The sequence below is a fragment of the Podarcis bocagei genome (genome assembly GCF_964188305.1).
Source record: "Podarcis bocagei genome assembly, chromosome: 10".
Classification (NCBI taxonomy): Eukaryota; Metazoa; Chordata; class Lepidosauria; order Squamata; family Lacertidae; genus Podarcis; species Podarcis bocagei.
The window spans coordinates 26,572,725-26,591,220 of NC_138135.1; the positions used below are offsets into that span (position 1 = coordinate 26,572,725).

The 18,496-nt window shown below is 42.2% G+C and overlaps 1 protein-coding gene across 11 annotated transcripts in view; it reads left to right on the forward strand.

Annotated features, from left to right (window-relative positions):
• Nucleotides 1–16,343, forward strand: part of MYBPC1 (myosin binding protein C1) — a 96,648-nt gene extending 80,305 nt beyond the window's left edge. For 8 of the 11 annotated variants that reach the window (XM_081212224.1, XM_081212234.1, XM_081212228.1 and 5 more), the window contains 5 exons: nucleotides 1,215–1,354; nucleotides 3,684–3,843; nucleotides 5,714–5,850; nucleotides 7,115–7,301; nucleotides 15,649–16,343. In XM_081212224.1, coding sequence (XP_081068350.1) covers nucleotides 1,215–1,354; nucleotides 3,684–3,843; nucleotides 5,714–5,850; nucleotides 7,115–7,301; nucleotides 15,649–15,740 — 716 coding nt within the window. In that variant the 3' untranslated portion in view covers nucleotides 15,741–16,343. Of the gene's footprint in view, nucleotides 1–1,214; nucleotides 1,355–3,683; nucleotides 3,844–5,713; nucleotides 5,851–7,114; nucleotides 7,302–9,939; nucleotides 9,999–11,241; nucleotides 11,282–15,648 lie in introns of all 11 variants that reach the window. The other 3 variants (XM_081212227.1, XM_081212225.1, XM_081212232.1) reach the window with 2 other exon arrangements.
• Nucleotides 16,344–18,496: the final 2,153 nt, after the last annotated feature.

Genomic DNA, 18,496 nt, shown 5'->3' on the forward strand with positions numbered 1-18,496 from the left:
ATGAACTTGGAAAAAACCAGATTTGGAAAGATAAAGTTTGGATTGAACTGGAAATGGGGGGTTGGATTGACCCCCCTTTGCAGGGATGGTTGGACTTTCCGAGTCTGGTAATGGGCCATCAGAGGTTTGGAGTTGTTGAGACTTTCAATTTTGGAGGGAATTTGAAAAAAAAATTTAAACATCACATGGAGCTTAGTCTGGACTGTGAGGAAAGGGCTGATTTGCTGGAAAGGGTCAAAAATACTATTCAGCTGGAGTTCCCGCGAGTGAAAGGAAAATATGAAGAAGAGCTGCGAAAGGGACATGGAAGAGATTTAAAGGCCTCGGATATAAGAGCACCAGGTTAATGTGCCAGACTAATGGGACAAAAAAAGACTGACAATCCCGGGACCGGGGGGAGGGGACGCTGGAAGAAGATTGGATTGCTTTTATTTTATTGTATCTTTTTATATTATTACTACTAGAAATGTTTTATGATTTTTGGGAAAATGTTGAGTTGAAATTACTTGGCTCTTGTAAAAATGTATAAAGAATTTGGCAAAAAGGTAATGGTTATGAGAAGTTGGGAAAAAAGACTTAAGTTTTAAACTCTAAGGTTGTTTTTATAAGACAAGATGATAATAGAGTAAGGTAATGTAATGATAAAATATTATGAATTATGGAAAGGATTTGCTGTGACAATTATTAACTAAGATACAAGAGATGGGAGGAGGAGGAGGTCATGGAAAGAAGGTAATGGAAATTGGAGAACTTGAAAGTGATGGTTTTATTTTCTCTTTTTCTTTTTGTGTTTTTTGTCTTTTTTCTCTTTTTTGTAATGTTGTCTTTTTGTGTAATTTTAATTTTTTTGTGTTTCAATAAATATTATTTTTTTAAAAAAATAGAGTTGGGGACAATCTGGCCTGTGGCCACTTTTGGCCTCCCGGAGGTTCAAATTGGCCCACGAAGCCATTTCCCCCAAACCATGTGCACCCAACCATCAGCCAACATAATTCATGACATCATCTAATGGGTGCTAGTGTGAGGTTAAATTCTGTGTTGGCCGAGCAACTCTCGTTTCCAGCAGTGAACAGCAGTGTGAAACCAAACTGAAGATTTAGCCCCTGCTCATCAATTTGTGGTTAACTCATGGTTTGTTAAACACTTAGGCAAATTGAGCATATTGCTGCTGTGGAAAAGTGTGAAATATTGATGGTGCTACTTTATTGCCACAGATCGTCCAGGCCCACCACAAATTGTAAAAATTGCAGATGTCTGGGGAGAGAATGTTGCTTTGGAATGGCAGCCGCCCAAGGATGATGGCAATGCAAACATAACTGGGTACACAATTCAAAAAGCTGACAAAAAAAGCATGGTAAGTAGACTTTTTGACCCAGCAAATCTTAGGATGAGACTTTTATGTGCAAGGTTGTTTGGAAAGGTTGCTACTTCTTGTGGATGTTACGTGCTTTTGTGATACAAGATACAAGCTGCCTTTTCAGCTGCTGCTGCTGCTGCAAAAGACTTTACAACAAATTTGACCAGCACCTGTGATATTTGTGGCCAGGAAAATCCCTTACTTCATAAGACCATTGGATATTTTTCTCTGCTGCCTATTAACTTCAAAATCAGCAGTGCTGTTAATTAATTTTGCACTCTGGACCTGTTGGTAATGTTTAGATGGTTTCCCCCCAATGTGCTCTCTTCAATTGACTTGAGGAGTAAATCAGTTAATACATTTTTTACTAAATAAGTAAATGAAACAAAGCCCAGTCCTCTCCTGCCCTGGTCCCAGTTGCTGTGACTGTTGTGAACTTTATACTGTTTGCATTGCTGTTACTTCTCTGCCAAGCTGAACAAGAGTCTTTTGAAGTGTGTTTTGCACGCTGTACTCAATAAAGTATTCTTGAATGGATTTAATCTTCCATTAACAGCATTGCTGCTTTAAAGTGGATAACTATTCTAAGCCAGCTATATAATATACTCACCCAGGCATAAACCACCCCAGACCCTGCAGTCATCATGTCACAACCTTCTCTGTGCGCCCCCTATGAGGGAGGTGCAGAGAGTGGCAACACAAGAATGTGCCTTTTTAATGGTGACCCCCCTGGATGTCATGGACTGGCTGCATGCAAAGCAATGGTGGGAGGTACCAGCTGGGAAACCCCCAAGGGAACCTCCAAAGTACAAAGGCTCAGAGCCCGGGCATTGGTGGTGGGATGACGATGAGTGGTCATAGGGAGCAAACTGGGAGCAGGAGTTGTCAGAAGCTGAAGAGATAACAGGGTTTCGTGAGCAGGAAAGGCTGTGGCAGGGAGCAGTTCAGAATCAGAGGCAGAAGCTTCTCCCCCCCCCCCCCAGTTTCCCAGAATCCAAAGAGGTATGAAAAGGGTGGAGCAAAGACAGGCAAGACGAAGGAGCCTCAGACTGCAGATTGAATTAGGTCTGCACATGTGAATATGTCTATACAGTGGTACCTTGGGTTACAGACGCTTCAGGTTACAGATTCTACTAACCCAGAAATAGTACCTCGGGTTAAGAACTTTGCTTCAGGATGAGAACAGAAATCGCGCGGTGGCAGTGGGAGGCCCCATTAGCTAAAGTGGTACCTCAGGTTAAGAACAGTTCCAGGTTAAGAATGGACCTCCAGAACGAATTAAGTTCTTAACCTGAGGTACCACTGTATATAGATATATAACGCATAGGCTGTGCTTCTAAGTTTTTCATCTTATTTTGGTTTGTATACTTAGTTTTAATGTTTGTAATACTTTTAAGATCTTTGGGGTCAGTTCTCAGTGGGGGCGGGGGGACCTACTAACAAATATAATAAATAATAATTTGGAAGAGGTCTGTGAGTGGCCATGCTGATTCTGAGGTTTACTGCTGAACTGCTTTGTTGATTTTATGCAATGCAATGTTTTGACTATGTTTAAATGAATTTTCCCATGGTTTCATCGTGTGTGTTCACTGCTCTGGGATCACAGGGTTTAAAGGGCAATCTATAAGTGTAAATAAGAAAAAGCAAGCAAACTAGGTAATGTGGACACAACTCCTTGCAATGGGAAGGGTTTTGCATTCCACCCAACCCCCCACCCCCGACTCCAGTCTCTGGCTTTCTTATCTGTGGTGCACTTTAGCGATCAATAGGCAAAGTGAACTTTGCCCTGTTCCCCACCCCTAAGTTCAGAAAACTCAAATTTCAGCATATTCCTTTCCTAGAATGATCATCTGGACTACTAAAGGGAATGTGCCAATTACTAGAATTCACTTTCTATTCATATTTTACTGCAACGTATAAGTAAGTAAGTAAAGGATTTCTTACTTCACATTTCATGAAGTACAGCTTCATCAAAATAGTACAGCTATTCAAAAAGCTTATCATTTGCCATAATTGGGTACTTTGGAAAACCTATGAAATGGTGTATGGCATATGGTTGCTGGTTTTGTTACATAAGCAGCTGCTACTTATAAAACTAAATGGATATCTTTATTTCTGTTTCACCTATTTTGAGCTTGGGCTTTTTGGTGAACTTTCTTACTTCCCTTAACATCTGATCTCTTGGTTGTCTTCCCAGGGGACCCATTTGTGAAATGTCAGTTTGCTTAGTAATGGAAGCAAGTCCTATCCATGCTTCCCTGGAAGTAAGTCTCACTCACGGGATTGAGTTGTTCATAGCAATTTAACCCGGCCTTGTATCTTGCAGGAATGGTTCACCGTCATTGAACACTACCACCGGACCAGCGCTACCATTACTGAACTTATCATTGGGAATGAGTATTTCTTCCGGATCTTTGCTGAAAATATGTGTGGCCTCAGTGAGGATGCAACAAGGACAACAGAGAGCGCTGTGATTGCCAAGGATGGTTAGCTAGATTAACTCTGAAACTATGACACTGAAATAGAATACAACACAGAGCACAGAGCACTCATTTCTTGGAGTTGAGGCATAATCTATCTGTCTTTGAGAGAGGAAAAGCCACTTGTTTGTTCAAATTACTTGGATGATAAATTCACATAATATGTAGAACTCACTCACCAGAATCAATGGGAATTTTGTGTTTACCTTCAATATAATGCTGAAACAAAATTTCAGCTGGCCTGAATATGTAGTGGTCTGATTTTGCCATTCTGCACAGTGCACAACCAAGTGCTCATAGTGTGGATTTACTCATTCAGTTCATTGCAGGAATGCTGTTGAGTTTGAGCTGAGAGACAGTTCACATACAGTGGTGCCTCGCAAGATGAAATTAATCCGTTCCGCGAGTCTCTTCGTCTTGCGGTTTTTTCGTCTTGCGAAGCACGGCTATTAGCGGCTTAGCGGCTATTAACGGCTTAGCGGCTATTAACGGCTTAGCAGCTTTAAGAAAACGGAAACAAACTCGCAAGAACTCGCAAGACGTTTTGTCTTGCGAAGCAAGCCCATAGGGAAATTTGTCTTGCGGAACGACAAAAAAACCGGAAAACTCTTTCGTCTAGCGAGTTTTTCGTCTTGCGAGGCATTCGTCTTGCGGGGCACCACTGTAATTGGCTCACAGCAATCACATTTCATTCAGGCAGATGTATGTATTTGTTTGTTTATTTATGTATTTAAAAACCTCACTTTCCTAAATGTATATCAAGGTGGTATACAGCATACAAAGTTATGATAAAATCAGCAGAAGCATCCATATAAACATCAATAGAACATCAATAAGTCCTAGTCATTTAAAAAGAGAAAAACATATTGCAAAGGCCTGTCTAAACAATGCAATATTCAGAATACTTCTAAAGTGCATTTGTGTGTGTCTGTGTGTGTGTACATACATACAGACAGACAGACACACACACACACACACACACACCAACCTAATTTTGAGGAAAGAGGAAGATGGTCAGAAAAGTCGAATGCGTCCTGTCACTGCATATTATGCCAAAGCCGTATTGTTCCTAAAGCCCATAAACTACTTACTATCCTATTTTGAGAACATAAGGAAGACTTAACCTGTGTCTGCTTTACAAGGGAGATTTGGCCAGCTCTTGCTTTATTGCAGAACTGGCACATCCCACTTCTTTCTATGAAAGGTATTCTGCTTTGAACAAAATGAGGATTCTGAATGGCTACACTATCAGGCGTAGCAAACAACGGAAATAATAAGAGTATACTCCAGGCCTCCTGATTAGCTTGTGGGCTTTCCATAAGCATCTGTCTGGTTGGCCACTGTGGAACACAATGCTAGATTAGATACACCATTGGTCTGATCTAGCAATCCATACTTTTCACTCAGTCTTGGAGCTCAACCTCAGGTTGTGGCACCAGGATGGTGAAAGCTGTAGTAATTAATGAGCTGCTAAGGTGCCACCTCCTCCACACACTTGCTCTTTCGTTCAACTTCAGCACCTGTGGACAGGGAAGAAGGAAAACATGGAGTCAGTGTAGAAATGGGAAAAAATTGAGGGATTCTAATAGTATAAAGGATAGAATATCATAGTTGGTTGTGGTAAACAGAGTGAAGGTTCCGAACAGGGTTGTTAAGATGTAAACCGTATTTTGTGGCAATGATTCTCCACAATCCAGTATTCCTCTAAAGCAGCCTGTGTTAATTCTCTTTTGATTTAGTGTTGATGTGTGTCACATGCTAGGCCTGCTCTTATAATTCTACATACCTGTTAAAAGGAACAGTATCAGTCACACAGTATGGCTAAAACAATACAAAATACTATTTTTCTAGCAGTTCCTGAACTTTTGTTTTACAGGGAAAGTCTACAAAAACCCAGTTTATGAGGACTTCAATTTCAATGAACCACCAATGTTTACCCAGCCTTTAGTTAATACATATGCTGTGTCTGGTTACAATGCAACTTTGAACTGCAGCGTCAGAGGAAATCCCAAGGTAAGCTATCATGCTGAATGACATAGAATCATAGAATCATAGAATCATAAACGTCTGTACATCAACACAGACATTTCCAGATGGGACAGTGCTTTAATCTGTTCACTTAGCAGGCTGGAACTTAGCAGTCAATGGAAAGATTATATAATAAAGTAGGCTTCACCAACTTAGTGCTCACCTGGCTGGGTCTGATGGGAATTGTAGTCCAAAACATCTGGAGGACAACAGGTTGGCAAAGGCTGTAGTAAAGACTGGATTCCTAAGATCCCCCCTCTTCCACACTCCTGCTGTTTAGCAAAATGGATAAGTAATCCCAAGACCAAAAACAACCTACTTTGCTTCTTCATTTCTACTGTGTAGCTACTGCGGTACTTATTCATTCATTAATTTTATTTATACCCCGCGTTTGTCCCAGTGAACGACCCATGGCTGCTCACAGCATAGATCAAAATAGATACAGCTAAAAATGCACAATAAATATAAATATTGAAAAATAATAAGTAACCCAATTAAAACGGTACTAAAAAAAACACTTAAAATCATTCAAAAGTACCAATACACAAGCCAAAAAGTACCAATTCAAAAGTACCAATACACAAGCCAAACACCCAATCTCTGCAGACCCTGCCACAACAGCCAGTTAATGGCCAAGGCCTTTCTGCGCAAAAAAGTCTTTGCCTGCCAGTGAAATCAAAGCAAAGAGGGGAGCAGCCTAGCATCCCATGGAAGGGACTTCCACAATCTGGGAGCAGCCACCGAGAAGGCCCTCTCATACTACTTAATTCTTTCCTAACTACAAACTTGAGCTACTTACGGTTGCCAAATTTTTACTCCTTCTGAAGCTTTCCTGGCAGCTTGAGACTCAGAAATTAAGCAGATGTCTCATTTCCCTGTTACTTTGGAGAAATTAGGAGAGCATGGTGAGCAAAATATTGGGAACTTCAAATACACCACCTTCTTTTTCTATAGACGTGATCACCTTAATGGACACCGTTTTCTTTACATTGGATAATAATCTGGATAATAAGTCTATTGGGGATGTTGGTTTTGAGAGGTAAAGGAACCTGCATTGGACTTTCCTCAGAATCTTCACACCTAACTATAGAATTTAGGAAATAACAGTAAAAACAATCCAAACAGGTGTCCCACTCCACAAACCCAACTAACTAATATAAAACCTAACCTAACTGATATAAAACCACAAAAGGAAATGTAACTTGTGCTTTGTTTTGAACTACTCCGTGTTGCTGTTTTTTAACTACAGCCCAAGATAACATGGATGAAGAACAAAATAGTTATCATGAATGACCCCCGGTACAGAATGTTTGGTAACCAGGGAGTTTGCACCTTGGAGATCCGCAAGCCCAGCCCCTTTGATGGTGGCACATACACTTGCAAGGCTGTCAACAGTCTGGGTGAGGCAGAAGTTGAATGCAAATTGGAAGTTAAAGGTAAGGTTGTCTCAATGAGCCCAAAATTGTTTTTGAGGGGAGAGAAATATAGATCAGGTCATGAGGCCTACTTTCTTAATGTTTGTGATCATAGCAGAGAGCTACATTTTGCTATTTGTTGTTGTTTAGTTTGGATGAGTGAAATTAAAGAGTGAAATGGTGATAGACTATTATGAGGGAGCAGTTGATTTATTGACCATTTATTTATTTACTTGTGTCATTTGTAGTCCACCCCATAACTGAAAGGTCTCTGGGTGGCCTACATTAAATAAGTAAACAACAACAATTGAAGTAGAAAAGAAGTTGTAAAACCACTTAAAGCACACACACACAAAGAAAACAATACCAAGATGTTGGTGAAATATTTTTGAATGTCAATAATACATCTCAAGAACGTTATAGGGAGGATACAAGGATGATATGTGATTGGATCTCCATATGTTTCTCTTTAAATTTATTTAATGTTTTATTGGTATATTGCATTTCTGTTTGTTCTGGACTTTGATTAACTGTTTGTGTAATTTATTGGTTATCTTGCCCAGCTCAAAACAGGACAGAGGTCCCACAAAATGTCCGTGCTTATATAGAATTGAGCATTAGCAATGACATCATCCCAGGCAGAGCTCACTGTTCACATGAGAAACAATTAGCTATAGAAAAGCCATTTCGTTTATTTTCAAGCCTAAAAGGTCAGGTTGGACTAATCTTTCATTATAAAGCATAAGCTTTCCAGTTATAAATCCCACGCTGCTGCAGAAACTCAATCTGTAATTACATTACTCACAATCCAGGATAAAAATGCCACTTTTTTTTTTTTAAGCCACAACGATTTCAATGCCACCAGTGACTCATACATTGTGGTAAAAATGGCTCTAAAATGTTCATATTCACAGCTTTTCCATCCATGAGTCCTTCCATGTATAACAGTTTTTTACTACATCCCAAGCCATAAAATTCTGTTTTAACTTCCAGAGATGGAAAAGCTAAACATCACACTGAAAGCATGCATTTCATTTTGCTTCACAGCTGGAAAAGAAATCCCTTTTATTGCGAATATCCCATCCCAGACTTGTGTTTATTTCCCTTTCCCTACTCCCTACCCACAAAATTTGGTACCTGATACTGTTTTATTAACTCAAGTCAAACACCTTTTACTTAACCAGCTGATTGATAATCCATCCTTAGAACAGTTCAGCAGACTTCCTTCCTGCTAAACTGGTTGAGCTTGTAGCTCATACTTTCCTCATAACCAAGTCACAAGGTCAACAATGTTTACATCCATTTAGTTGCTTATCTAAGAACATTTAGGTGTTTCAAGCAGTACACTAATGCTGGAATCAAATGCTTTTGTACAAGGTAGTCTTCTCCCCATACAGGCTGCCCCATTCATTTCAGTGGGGGTTGGATATATGCATAGCCATTAATTTGCATTTCAGTTGAGTGGATAATTGGATCTGCTGCACTCTCCAGCTGAAATGAATAGTGCTGGTCCCTGTTAAGAAGGGTTCGGTTCTAGCATTAGGCTCTAGCTGCTCTTTTTAGTTGTGTGCATAGAGATTAGCAATTGCAAGAATGTAACCAAGTATTGCAGGCACTGAAGCAGAACTTTTAATTTATTTGCTGGACTTCTATAGTATCGTAAGAAGATTCCAGTTTTGTATTTGTTTCCACTTTGCTTCAAACTTTTTGGAGAAGCATTTTTACTCTACTGATGGGCAGCTTAATTTGAACTCCCATTTGCCCCACGCAGCATGCAGCAGATTTGGGAAGGATCAGTTTTAATTTGGGTGAATGGCATTAGGGAACCCTTCCTTCCCCAATGCCACAGCCCTAGTCTGAATCACCTCCCAGGTTGCTATGAACGTGTCCAAGGACAGCATTCCTTTTGGATTTCCCATGTCATATCTAGTTTGGTACTCAGAACTAAAAAGTTCAGTTCATATCCACTGAAGCCAATAATTGTAATTGATTTTCAGACCCACGTAATTGACTTCAGTGGGTCTGAAAATAATGAGCTGCAACAAAACTAAAATCCATCATCATCCATCATCCTTAAAAAGGACTACTACTCATTACCGTTTTGGTGTGTGTTTTTTTAAAAAATTACTTGCCCCCAATTCTGAAAGAACTGCTAAGTCACCACCTCTTCTGCTGCTCAGGATATCTTTTTTGTGATTCCGAAAGGACACGTTGTTTATTCTTGAAGCTTGTCTGCACCAGCTACAATTCAAGATTATTTGCAAACTACTATACAGCTACCATAGGCGTAGCATAAGAAGCATTCCTGCTTAATTCTTCCTCTGTCCAGTGGTCTCCCCTGAATTGGCACCACTGCTCCCACTGCCCCCATCTGAAGCGCAGAAGGGAGCAAGCTGCTGGGAGCTAGGTCTTAATGATGCATGTCTGATGAGGTTAAATTCTATGAAAAAGACTAGTGCAGACAAGTCTTTAATTGTTGTTTTTTTAAAAAATCATGATATGTGTCCAGGTTTTTGTTTCCTTTGTCAATTAAAAACTACTGAAAAATTACAACTGGTGTTTACCAATTGAAAATAAAACAAGCTTGACACTGTTAAACATTTATGCAAAATAATTTCAAATGAGAATAAATATTGGTACAAATATTCTAATTCTGCAGTGATATATCATGGCGTAATTACCCCAGGAGAACCAATCTTCTCGGCGGGGCAGAAACAGGTTTCTGAAATCATATTCCCCTGGGCATTACCTTCCATTCCATTCCTTTCTTCCTATATAAAATGTGTTTGCATGAAAAGTGTGCATTTCATCTTTGCTCTTAGATTATATAGTTGTTCATGGCATACTGGATATGGCATGAGCAAAAAAAGGCCAAATTCATCAAGACTCTAGGTACTAACATCCAGATTATGAAGACCTTAGGTGAGAACTTCTGTTTCATCTGTACTCATGTCTTAAAGTAACTTTTTTTGCTTATGTATCAGCAGCTAGCATACATCAAAGAAGTGTGTTTATGCAGTTAATTTTAACATTCAGATAGCCTGGAAGAGCTACCTATAACCCTATAATTTTTTTAATGAGCAGAAAAACATTACGAAATGACTGTACACAATTAGTTCCAAAACTAAGGCTGCAATCCTATGCACACTTACCTGGAAATTAAGTCCACTGAGCACAGTGGAACTTGCTTCTGAGAAAATATGCATAGGATTTTCTGTTAATCTTATATAGCAAATAGCAACCTGTATACTAACCATTCTACCTAGTTTGGATATTTCTTTTAAAGACTACTCCCTTCTTAGTATTCCCCAAACACATGTAGAATAAACACTGTTTCTTAAGAGATATATGCATTACTTACAAAGGTATAAACTAGGATCTGCAGTGCAATCCTGTGCATGTTTACTCGGGAGTAAATCCTACTTTGTTCACTGGGACTTACTCCCAGGTAAGTGTGTATAAGATTGCATCATAAATTGTGCAATGTTTTATGTACACAAAACTTGATAATTTTGCCTGTTAAGAGTTTCAACCTATGCTTATACATACATACATATATATATCAATAGTTCAATACTACATGTGTGGTTTTTTCCTGTACTGATAAACATCCTGGATATATATATGTCTGTGATCTAGTTTAGTTTTATTTGACCTTGTTTAGTTTTAGTGTCACAATCTGATTGGCTCCATTGCGTCTTCTATATTAGCTGCCAATCATTTATGTTTGTGCACAATTAATAAACCTTCACGTATTAATAGTTAATGTTGAAGTAGTGCTAGATCCCTGCCTATTTTGACACTCCATTTGCTTTCCTCTCTTTCTCTTACATCTTTTACATGACTAAGGATTAAAACGTCATCTTATCATAGTTGCGAACATAATTTCACTCAGCAAGTTCTGTACTTTTGTGTTTAGCAAGTTAAGTGCTTACAACTTCTCTCTCTCTCTCTCCCTTAGTTACACAGTAAGGATTTTTGAATGTATAGTGTCATCTAAGGTAAGCTTTCATATGGTCCCTGCATATGAAGCTTATGTCTGTTGTTACGTCATACAAAGCCTTCCACCGTATGGCATAATTTTCATTATGTCATTTAATGAAAATGGGGTTGTAGAATCAATATTGTAATAGACTGACTTTTATATCACTGTGCTCTTAACAACTTTTGCTGGATCTGTCCAATAAATGCTTGTGATAGCAACTCCCTGCAGTGACGCAATCACTTACTAACAGCATATGCAGATATAAAAACTTCAGCAGGACGCAACAAAGCCTGAGCCATGTTAACAGCTTACTTTACATAAAAAGCAAGCCATGTATCCAAGCACTCTAGCACCTAAAGCTAGTTATTGGCCTCAAGGTTCAACAGCCTAAAGAAATGACGCTATTTATACCAAACCTAATTTTACTTGAAAAAAATTACACTACAGTGACTTTAAAGAATGCTTTAAAAGCATGCCATTTTTTTTAAAAAAAATATGTGTGTCTTGTCTTCTCTATTCACTGAAGATTAGGAAAGCATAGCCTTTTTTAAAAAAAACAAACAAACCCTAAAACCTTCAGTGGCATGCCTTAATTACTTTGAGTCAAGGCAATCCAGATAATGCCGTTTCAGCTGGATATGGGAGATTGCACAGAAATGCAACTTGCAATTTCATTTGGTTGAATGTGGAAAAAGCTTCCTCCCTAAGGGTCAGTGGTAAAACATGACTCAGTAGAGCTGAAACTTACTGGAAGCAATTGGTAAGTTCATCTTTGGAAAGTCCTGGTGCTTTAGGTTTATGGCATGAATCGGAAATGCATCAGAAGGTAAGTTTTTGGTTATTAGAGGCCATGCTAACTCCTCGCATACTGCCAGAACTGGTGGCAATTCTAGGACACTTATAGCAGGGGTTCTCAGGTCCCCCCCCTTAATGAGCCTCAGGACACTAAGCAGTGATGGGCAAACGTGGCCCTCTAACTGGTCCTGTTAGTTAGGGATGATGGGATTTGTAGTCCCCAAACAGCTGGAGGGCCAAGTTTGGCCATCACTGCGCTAAGGCAACCACTATTGAGTGTTTGTACTTCAACTAGGGTAATGAAGCGGCTGAACACACAAAACTCTTTTGCTTCATGAATCCACAGCATACCTTACCCTCAGATTACCCAGAAGACACCCTGGGTAATCAAAAAGGTACCCAAAAGAAGATTGGCCACAACATTGCTAATTAACTCAATGGAAAGGACATGTGGTCTATTGCGTTGTAATGCACCGATGGGTTGTTGACCTGTTTTTACTGGAGTGGTGGGTTTCCTGGTTCCTGTTGCTCCATCTCACACCAGAGCCTATAAAATGGGTGGATAGCATCACTCCGGTTAGGTGGGGCTAACACAGGAATTAATCACATCATTATCCCTTCCCACACGTTTTCCTGCATGCAGACATTGCTGCAGTAACATGTTAAGGAACCATGTGGAAGCTCCAACTGTGCTACCTCACAAACAGGTCCTATTTTCTCTTGGTCTAATGACAAATCATTGGAAGAATCTTCTGCACAAAGGCTCCTTAGCTACAGTAGCCCTTTCTAAGAAGGCAATGTTCATATTTTGACTAGCACTAAGGATGGGCAAAGATATTATTCTCTAAGCAAGTTTGTATAATTTGTAACTGTGAGCACAAAAGTGATCTGCATTTGGCTTCCTAATTTCTTTGTGGTCCCAGATTTAGCACCACCAAAAAAAACCAAAGAATGGTTTAAGTGTTCAGCTGGAACATTCCTAAAACCTTGAAAAAGCATCAAAGGAAATGTTATCACTGTTACTAGGTGTAATAATTGATATTAGCACACCAGTACCACCAAATACTGTTTTCTGAAAAATAAGATCTGCTGGCTTTAATGTCACTTATAAGCAAGTGTGGTTTGGGGAAACTGCTTTACATTTTGTAACTTATTTCTCCTCCACACAACTTGGTACTGCCCCCATTTTCCCCATGCCACTGCAGAACCGCTGAAGTGGTTTGAGTCAGGCTGCAATAAATAGGTGTTGGGTTGAGAGTTGTGCAACAATCACCTATCTCACCATAAGCACCCATTTGCTCAGCTCTCAGGGCTGAACAAAATGTTACCTTACACTTGGCTGATTCATGTTTCATGGTGTGGCATAATTGAAAGGAAGTACAGTGGTGCCTCGCAAGACGAAATTAATTCGTTCCGCAAGTCTCTTCGTCTTGCGGTTTTTTCGTCTTGCGATGCACGGTTTCCCATAGGAATGCATTGAAAATCAATTAATGCGTTCCTAGGGAAACCGCCTTCAGACCAGGTCCGGGGACAGTCTGTCCCCGGACCTCTTCTGAAGGCTGGGGGGGGGGACAAGGGCTTTTCTTCCCACCCCCAGCATTTTAAAAAACCCTGGGACAGCGGAGGACTTCTCCGCTGTCCGGGGCGATCTTAAAATGCTGGCGGGCGGCATTTTAAAATCGCCCCGGACAGCGGAGGACTTCTCCGCTGTCCGGGGCGATTTAAAAGCCCCTGGGAAGGCAGGCAGGGGGGACAAAGACTTTCGCCCCCTGCCCGCCTTCAGAAGGTGTTCCCGCCCCCCGCCCCACTTCGGAACAGCTTTCCGAAGTGGGGCGGCTGGGGCAGGTGTCCCCGCCCCCCCTCCCCACTTCGGAACAGCTTTCCGAAGTGGGGCGGCTGGGGCAGGTGTCCCCGCCCCCCCTCCCCACTTCGGAACAGCTTTCCGAAGTGGGGCGGCTGGGGCAGGTGTCCCCGCCCCCCTCCCCACTTCGGAACAGCTTTCGCTCCCGACCCCAGCATTTTAAAATCTCCCCGTGTCCCGGGAAGGTTTTAAAATGCTGGGGGTCGGCAGCGCTTCGCTCCCGACCCCCAGCATTTTAAAATCTCCCCGTGTCCCGGGAAGGTTTTAAAATGCTGGGGGTCGGGAGCGCTTTGCTCCCGACCCCCAGCATTTTAAAACGCTGTTCCGAAGGGGGGGCGGGGACACCTGCCCCAGCCGCCCCACTTCGGAAAGCTGTTCCGAAGTGGGGAGGGGGGGCGGGGACACCTGCCCCAGCCGCCCCACTTCGGAAAGCTGTTCCGAAGTGGGGCGGGGGGGCGGGGACACGGGGAGATTTTAAAATGCTGGGGGTCGGCAGCGCTTCGCTCCCGACCCCCAGCATTTTAAAATCTCCCCGGGACAGAGACTTCTCTGCTGTCCCTTGGAGATTTTAAAATGCTGGGGGTCGGCAGCGAACGCTTCGCTCCCGCCCGCCAGCATTTTAAGATCGCCCGGGGCAGGCGGGGGGGGAAGGCAGGCGGGGGGAGCAAAGACTTTTGCCCCCCGCCGGCCTTCAGAAGAGGTCCTCTTCTGAAGGCCGGCTGTGGGCGAAAGTCTTTGCTCCCGACCGCCAGCATTTCCCTATGGGCTTTCGTCTTGCGATGCAAGCCCATAGGGAAATTCGTCTTGCGAAGCGCCTCCAAAACAGAAAACCCTTTCGTCTTGCGGGTTTTCCATCTTGCGAGGCATTCGTCTTGCGGGGTACCACTGTAATAGATAAACATGACAGCATTCAGCACTTCATTAGATGACAAATAGCAGGTGACGCAATGATGTCATGTCACACATCTGTTTCAACTGCTGGAAGATGCAAGGCAGAGACACGGAAGACGCCACACATTTAATGTCTAACCATAATGCTACCAATAGGTTATTTATTTATTTATTTAATAAATACGCTCCACACGTCAAGGACCCCAGGGTAGGTTACAACAAGAACTGAGAGAAGGAATTGCCACTGGGAATCTGCTTTTGCATCCCTCTGGGAATCATAATGTGTGCTCTAGTCTGGTACAAGGACTTCCCACATGGATCAGTTGCATCAGATTGAATCTTCTTGCCACTATTACCGATACATGTGACTTGCCATCACGTTCTCTTGGGAGAGGGAGTGGAGACTTGCAGCACAATGGCACCAGCTTACCCGACGAGTACTTGCAGACTTTACAGCGGGACCAACAATGGCTTGTCATTAGCAAGCCCATTGTTGGCAGCATTCCCATGGCAAACGTGATGTCTGCCCTGGTTCTGATTTGGTTCTAAGTCTCCATTGACTGTACATGGAACCAATGAGTCCTTGATGGCCCTCTTCCCAAGGGATCCATTTCAGCCTACATGAAGAAAAAAAACAATGCTGCAGTCAGAGATGCATCAAGGCTGCAAATCCTAAATATGTTTACCTGGAAGCAGATTCAGCTTATTGCACTCCACCCACCCACCACCCACTGTCAATGCCTGTAGGATATCAGGACACTTATAGCTGGAATTCAGTTTTTGCAAACACCTGTTCACTTGATTGCTTTAACTGTTGTCTTCCTCCTTGTCCGTAGGTGGGGTCTCATTCTTCAGACTACTATTGCAAGGGGTGCCCCCACATATCATTGACTCCTATATGAAAGCATGCAACCCTGAGGAAAAGTAAAGAGCCTGGCCACAGTGTTTCTCCGCCACTGCACTGGAAACTGGCAGCCAGCACTGCAGCAGTTTAACTCCTACCATGGCACTCCCACATGCATTGCCCCTTCCCTCTTGCTGCTGTTGGAAAGAAAATTCATGCATGGATTGTTTTTTTCAAGTTGAAATGTTAAAGTTGAAGCTTACCCACATGTTTCTATGATCCACATCATTGTGTTTGTTTTATTCTCTCTCTCTCTCTAATGCTGAAAAGCAAAGAAATGGAAAAAAAAGCTATGCCAATACGCATGGGAGCTAATATTTGAGTTTGTACTTTATATGGCTAGATAGATTTTTTTTTTTTTTTTGTGAGAAGCAGGTACTGCTAGACCCAGTGGCAGTGCAGTCAGGCCTTGAAACACATACCTCTTTTGATAAATAATGGATCTAACACTTTCCTAGGCTGCTAAAAATGGACTGTTTGGCACATGTGATTTGCAGCATTTAACAGTTATTTCAGCGGAATGTATCTTCAATTAGAAGGGTTTCTGTTCAGCTCACTCCTTTGTGAATCTCTTGGCTACTAAAAGTTTCATGTAATGTACAATAAAGCTGAAGTGTTTAAGAGCTAGCTCAGTATCTGTGATGTTTGTGTTTGCTACAAACTGTTCTACCATTACTGTTCTGCCTTTTGTTACTTGAACTGCATTGACAGAGACCAGATTATAAATGGGGATGCCAAGAATCAACTTGCATTCAGAGTTTTTGCACGTGGTTGCACAATAACACTGTGTGCAAATTACAGCACAGGCACCAACAGTTAGTTGTGAAATAAAATAGTTGCTTGCACTATAAGTTTTACTCAGAAGTCCCACTGAGTTCATTGGGACTAACAAGTGTGTTTAGGGAACGCAACAAAAGGTTTTTATTTTGTATTGTATTATAACTTTATACATATTTGGCCTTTACAAAACAGTGCACTGCCCCAAAGCACCACAGATCTTCATGACAGTGAAACCAAAGCCATGCATTAAATCTTGGCTGAAATTTTACAGAGACTCCTGTAATAGATCATGAACTTGTCATACGTGTCTTCAGTAGACCTCATTTCCATCAATTAGGTCTGAATTTGGGAAATCCTGGCATGCCCAAATGCTAGTTCACAGCTTTGTCTCCGGATAATGCTCCCCAGTGTCCTCAGATATGCATTTCTATGGCAAATGTTGCATGACTCAGAATCTACAGAGATCCTTCAAAACTCCAGAATCACCACCTGAAACGCATTTGTGTGCGCAGAGAACATGGTTCACAGAAAATATTCCCTGCATCGATGTGCCCAAGCAAACCTTTAAAATATGTTGTAGAAATTTTATTTCAGTACAGTTAGTTCATTCCAATGCAAGCCAAGTATAGACTCCATGGATTTATAACTTGATCCACATGCATTCTTCAAGATGTTGTGATGATCAATAGCTTAGAAGGTTATAATGGGGATTAGGCCATTTCACAATCTGGAAAATAGGTCTCTCTGTGACTAATAGCTATGGCTATATGAAAGTTCAATTTTAAGATGCATTATGCATTATTGTTGTTTTTGTTATTATGTTATACATATCCATGTTTTTATACTGTAAACCACTGTCAACTTGGATTAAGGATGGCATATTAAACGAATGTCCTGCAATGCAATTTACATCAACTTCCACTGCACTCCATAAAATTTCCTCCAAAAGAAATAGGCCTGGCACCCAATGACACATAGCTATACATAAGTAAACCCTATTGTAGGACTTGGGTGGTGCTGTGGGTTAAACCACAGAGCCTAGGGCTTGCCGATTGGAAGGTCGGCGGTTTGAATCCCCGTGACAGGGTAAACTCCCGTTGCTCGGTCCCAGCTCCTGCCCACCTAGCAGTTCGAAAGCACGTCAAAGTGCAAGTAGATAAATAGGTACCGCTCCAGTGGGAAGGTAAACGGCGTTTCCATGCACTGCTCTGGTTTGCCAGAAGCGGCTTAGTCATGCTGGCCACATGCCCCGGAAGCTGTACGTTGGCTCCCTCGGCCAATAAAGCGAGATGAGCGCCGCAGCCCCAGAGTCATCCGCAACTGGACGTAATGGTCAGGGGTCCCTTTAAAACCCTATTTTGCCCAATGGATCTTACTCCCAGGGTGGGTAGTGTGCTGTGAGAAAACGTGTGGCCCCTCCATATGTTGTGGGTCTCCATCTCCCATCAACGGCCAGGAATTAATACTCTACGCCAGTTATTCCGTCTTATCTGGGAATAAGTCCCAATAGGACAAAGGCTGCACTTCTATACCGGTTTCCCTCCGAGCAAGCCCCACCGAACTCCATGGACTTCTGCCTCAGCAACCTTTGGTTGATTAAAGAGGCAACCGCCACGCACAGATTGGCGCCACAAGGTAGCACAAGACGCCTTGGGGTGGGCGGAGGTGTTTTTCTGCAACAGGCTTCCCCTTCCAAGTTCGCCTCCGCTTCCTTTGCTGTAGGGAGCGAGGCGCGCGGGGGAAGCGCGAGCCCTGGAGCGGCGTCGTCACGTGCGTAAAGGTAGCAGCTCAGGTCGCGGCCGCCTCACAAGCCAGCGGGTTAAATAAATAGCCGGGCTCAGGGCAGGTGTTTCCTTCTTGGCTTGCGAAAGGGCTGCACGAGGCGGCCTCAGCTTCGCTGCCTGCGACTTCCTGCCCGCCTCCAGCCAGAGCAGGGGCGAAAGCAGTCCTTCCCTCTCTCTCTCTCTCTCTCTCTCTCTCTCTCTCTCTCTCTCTCTCTC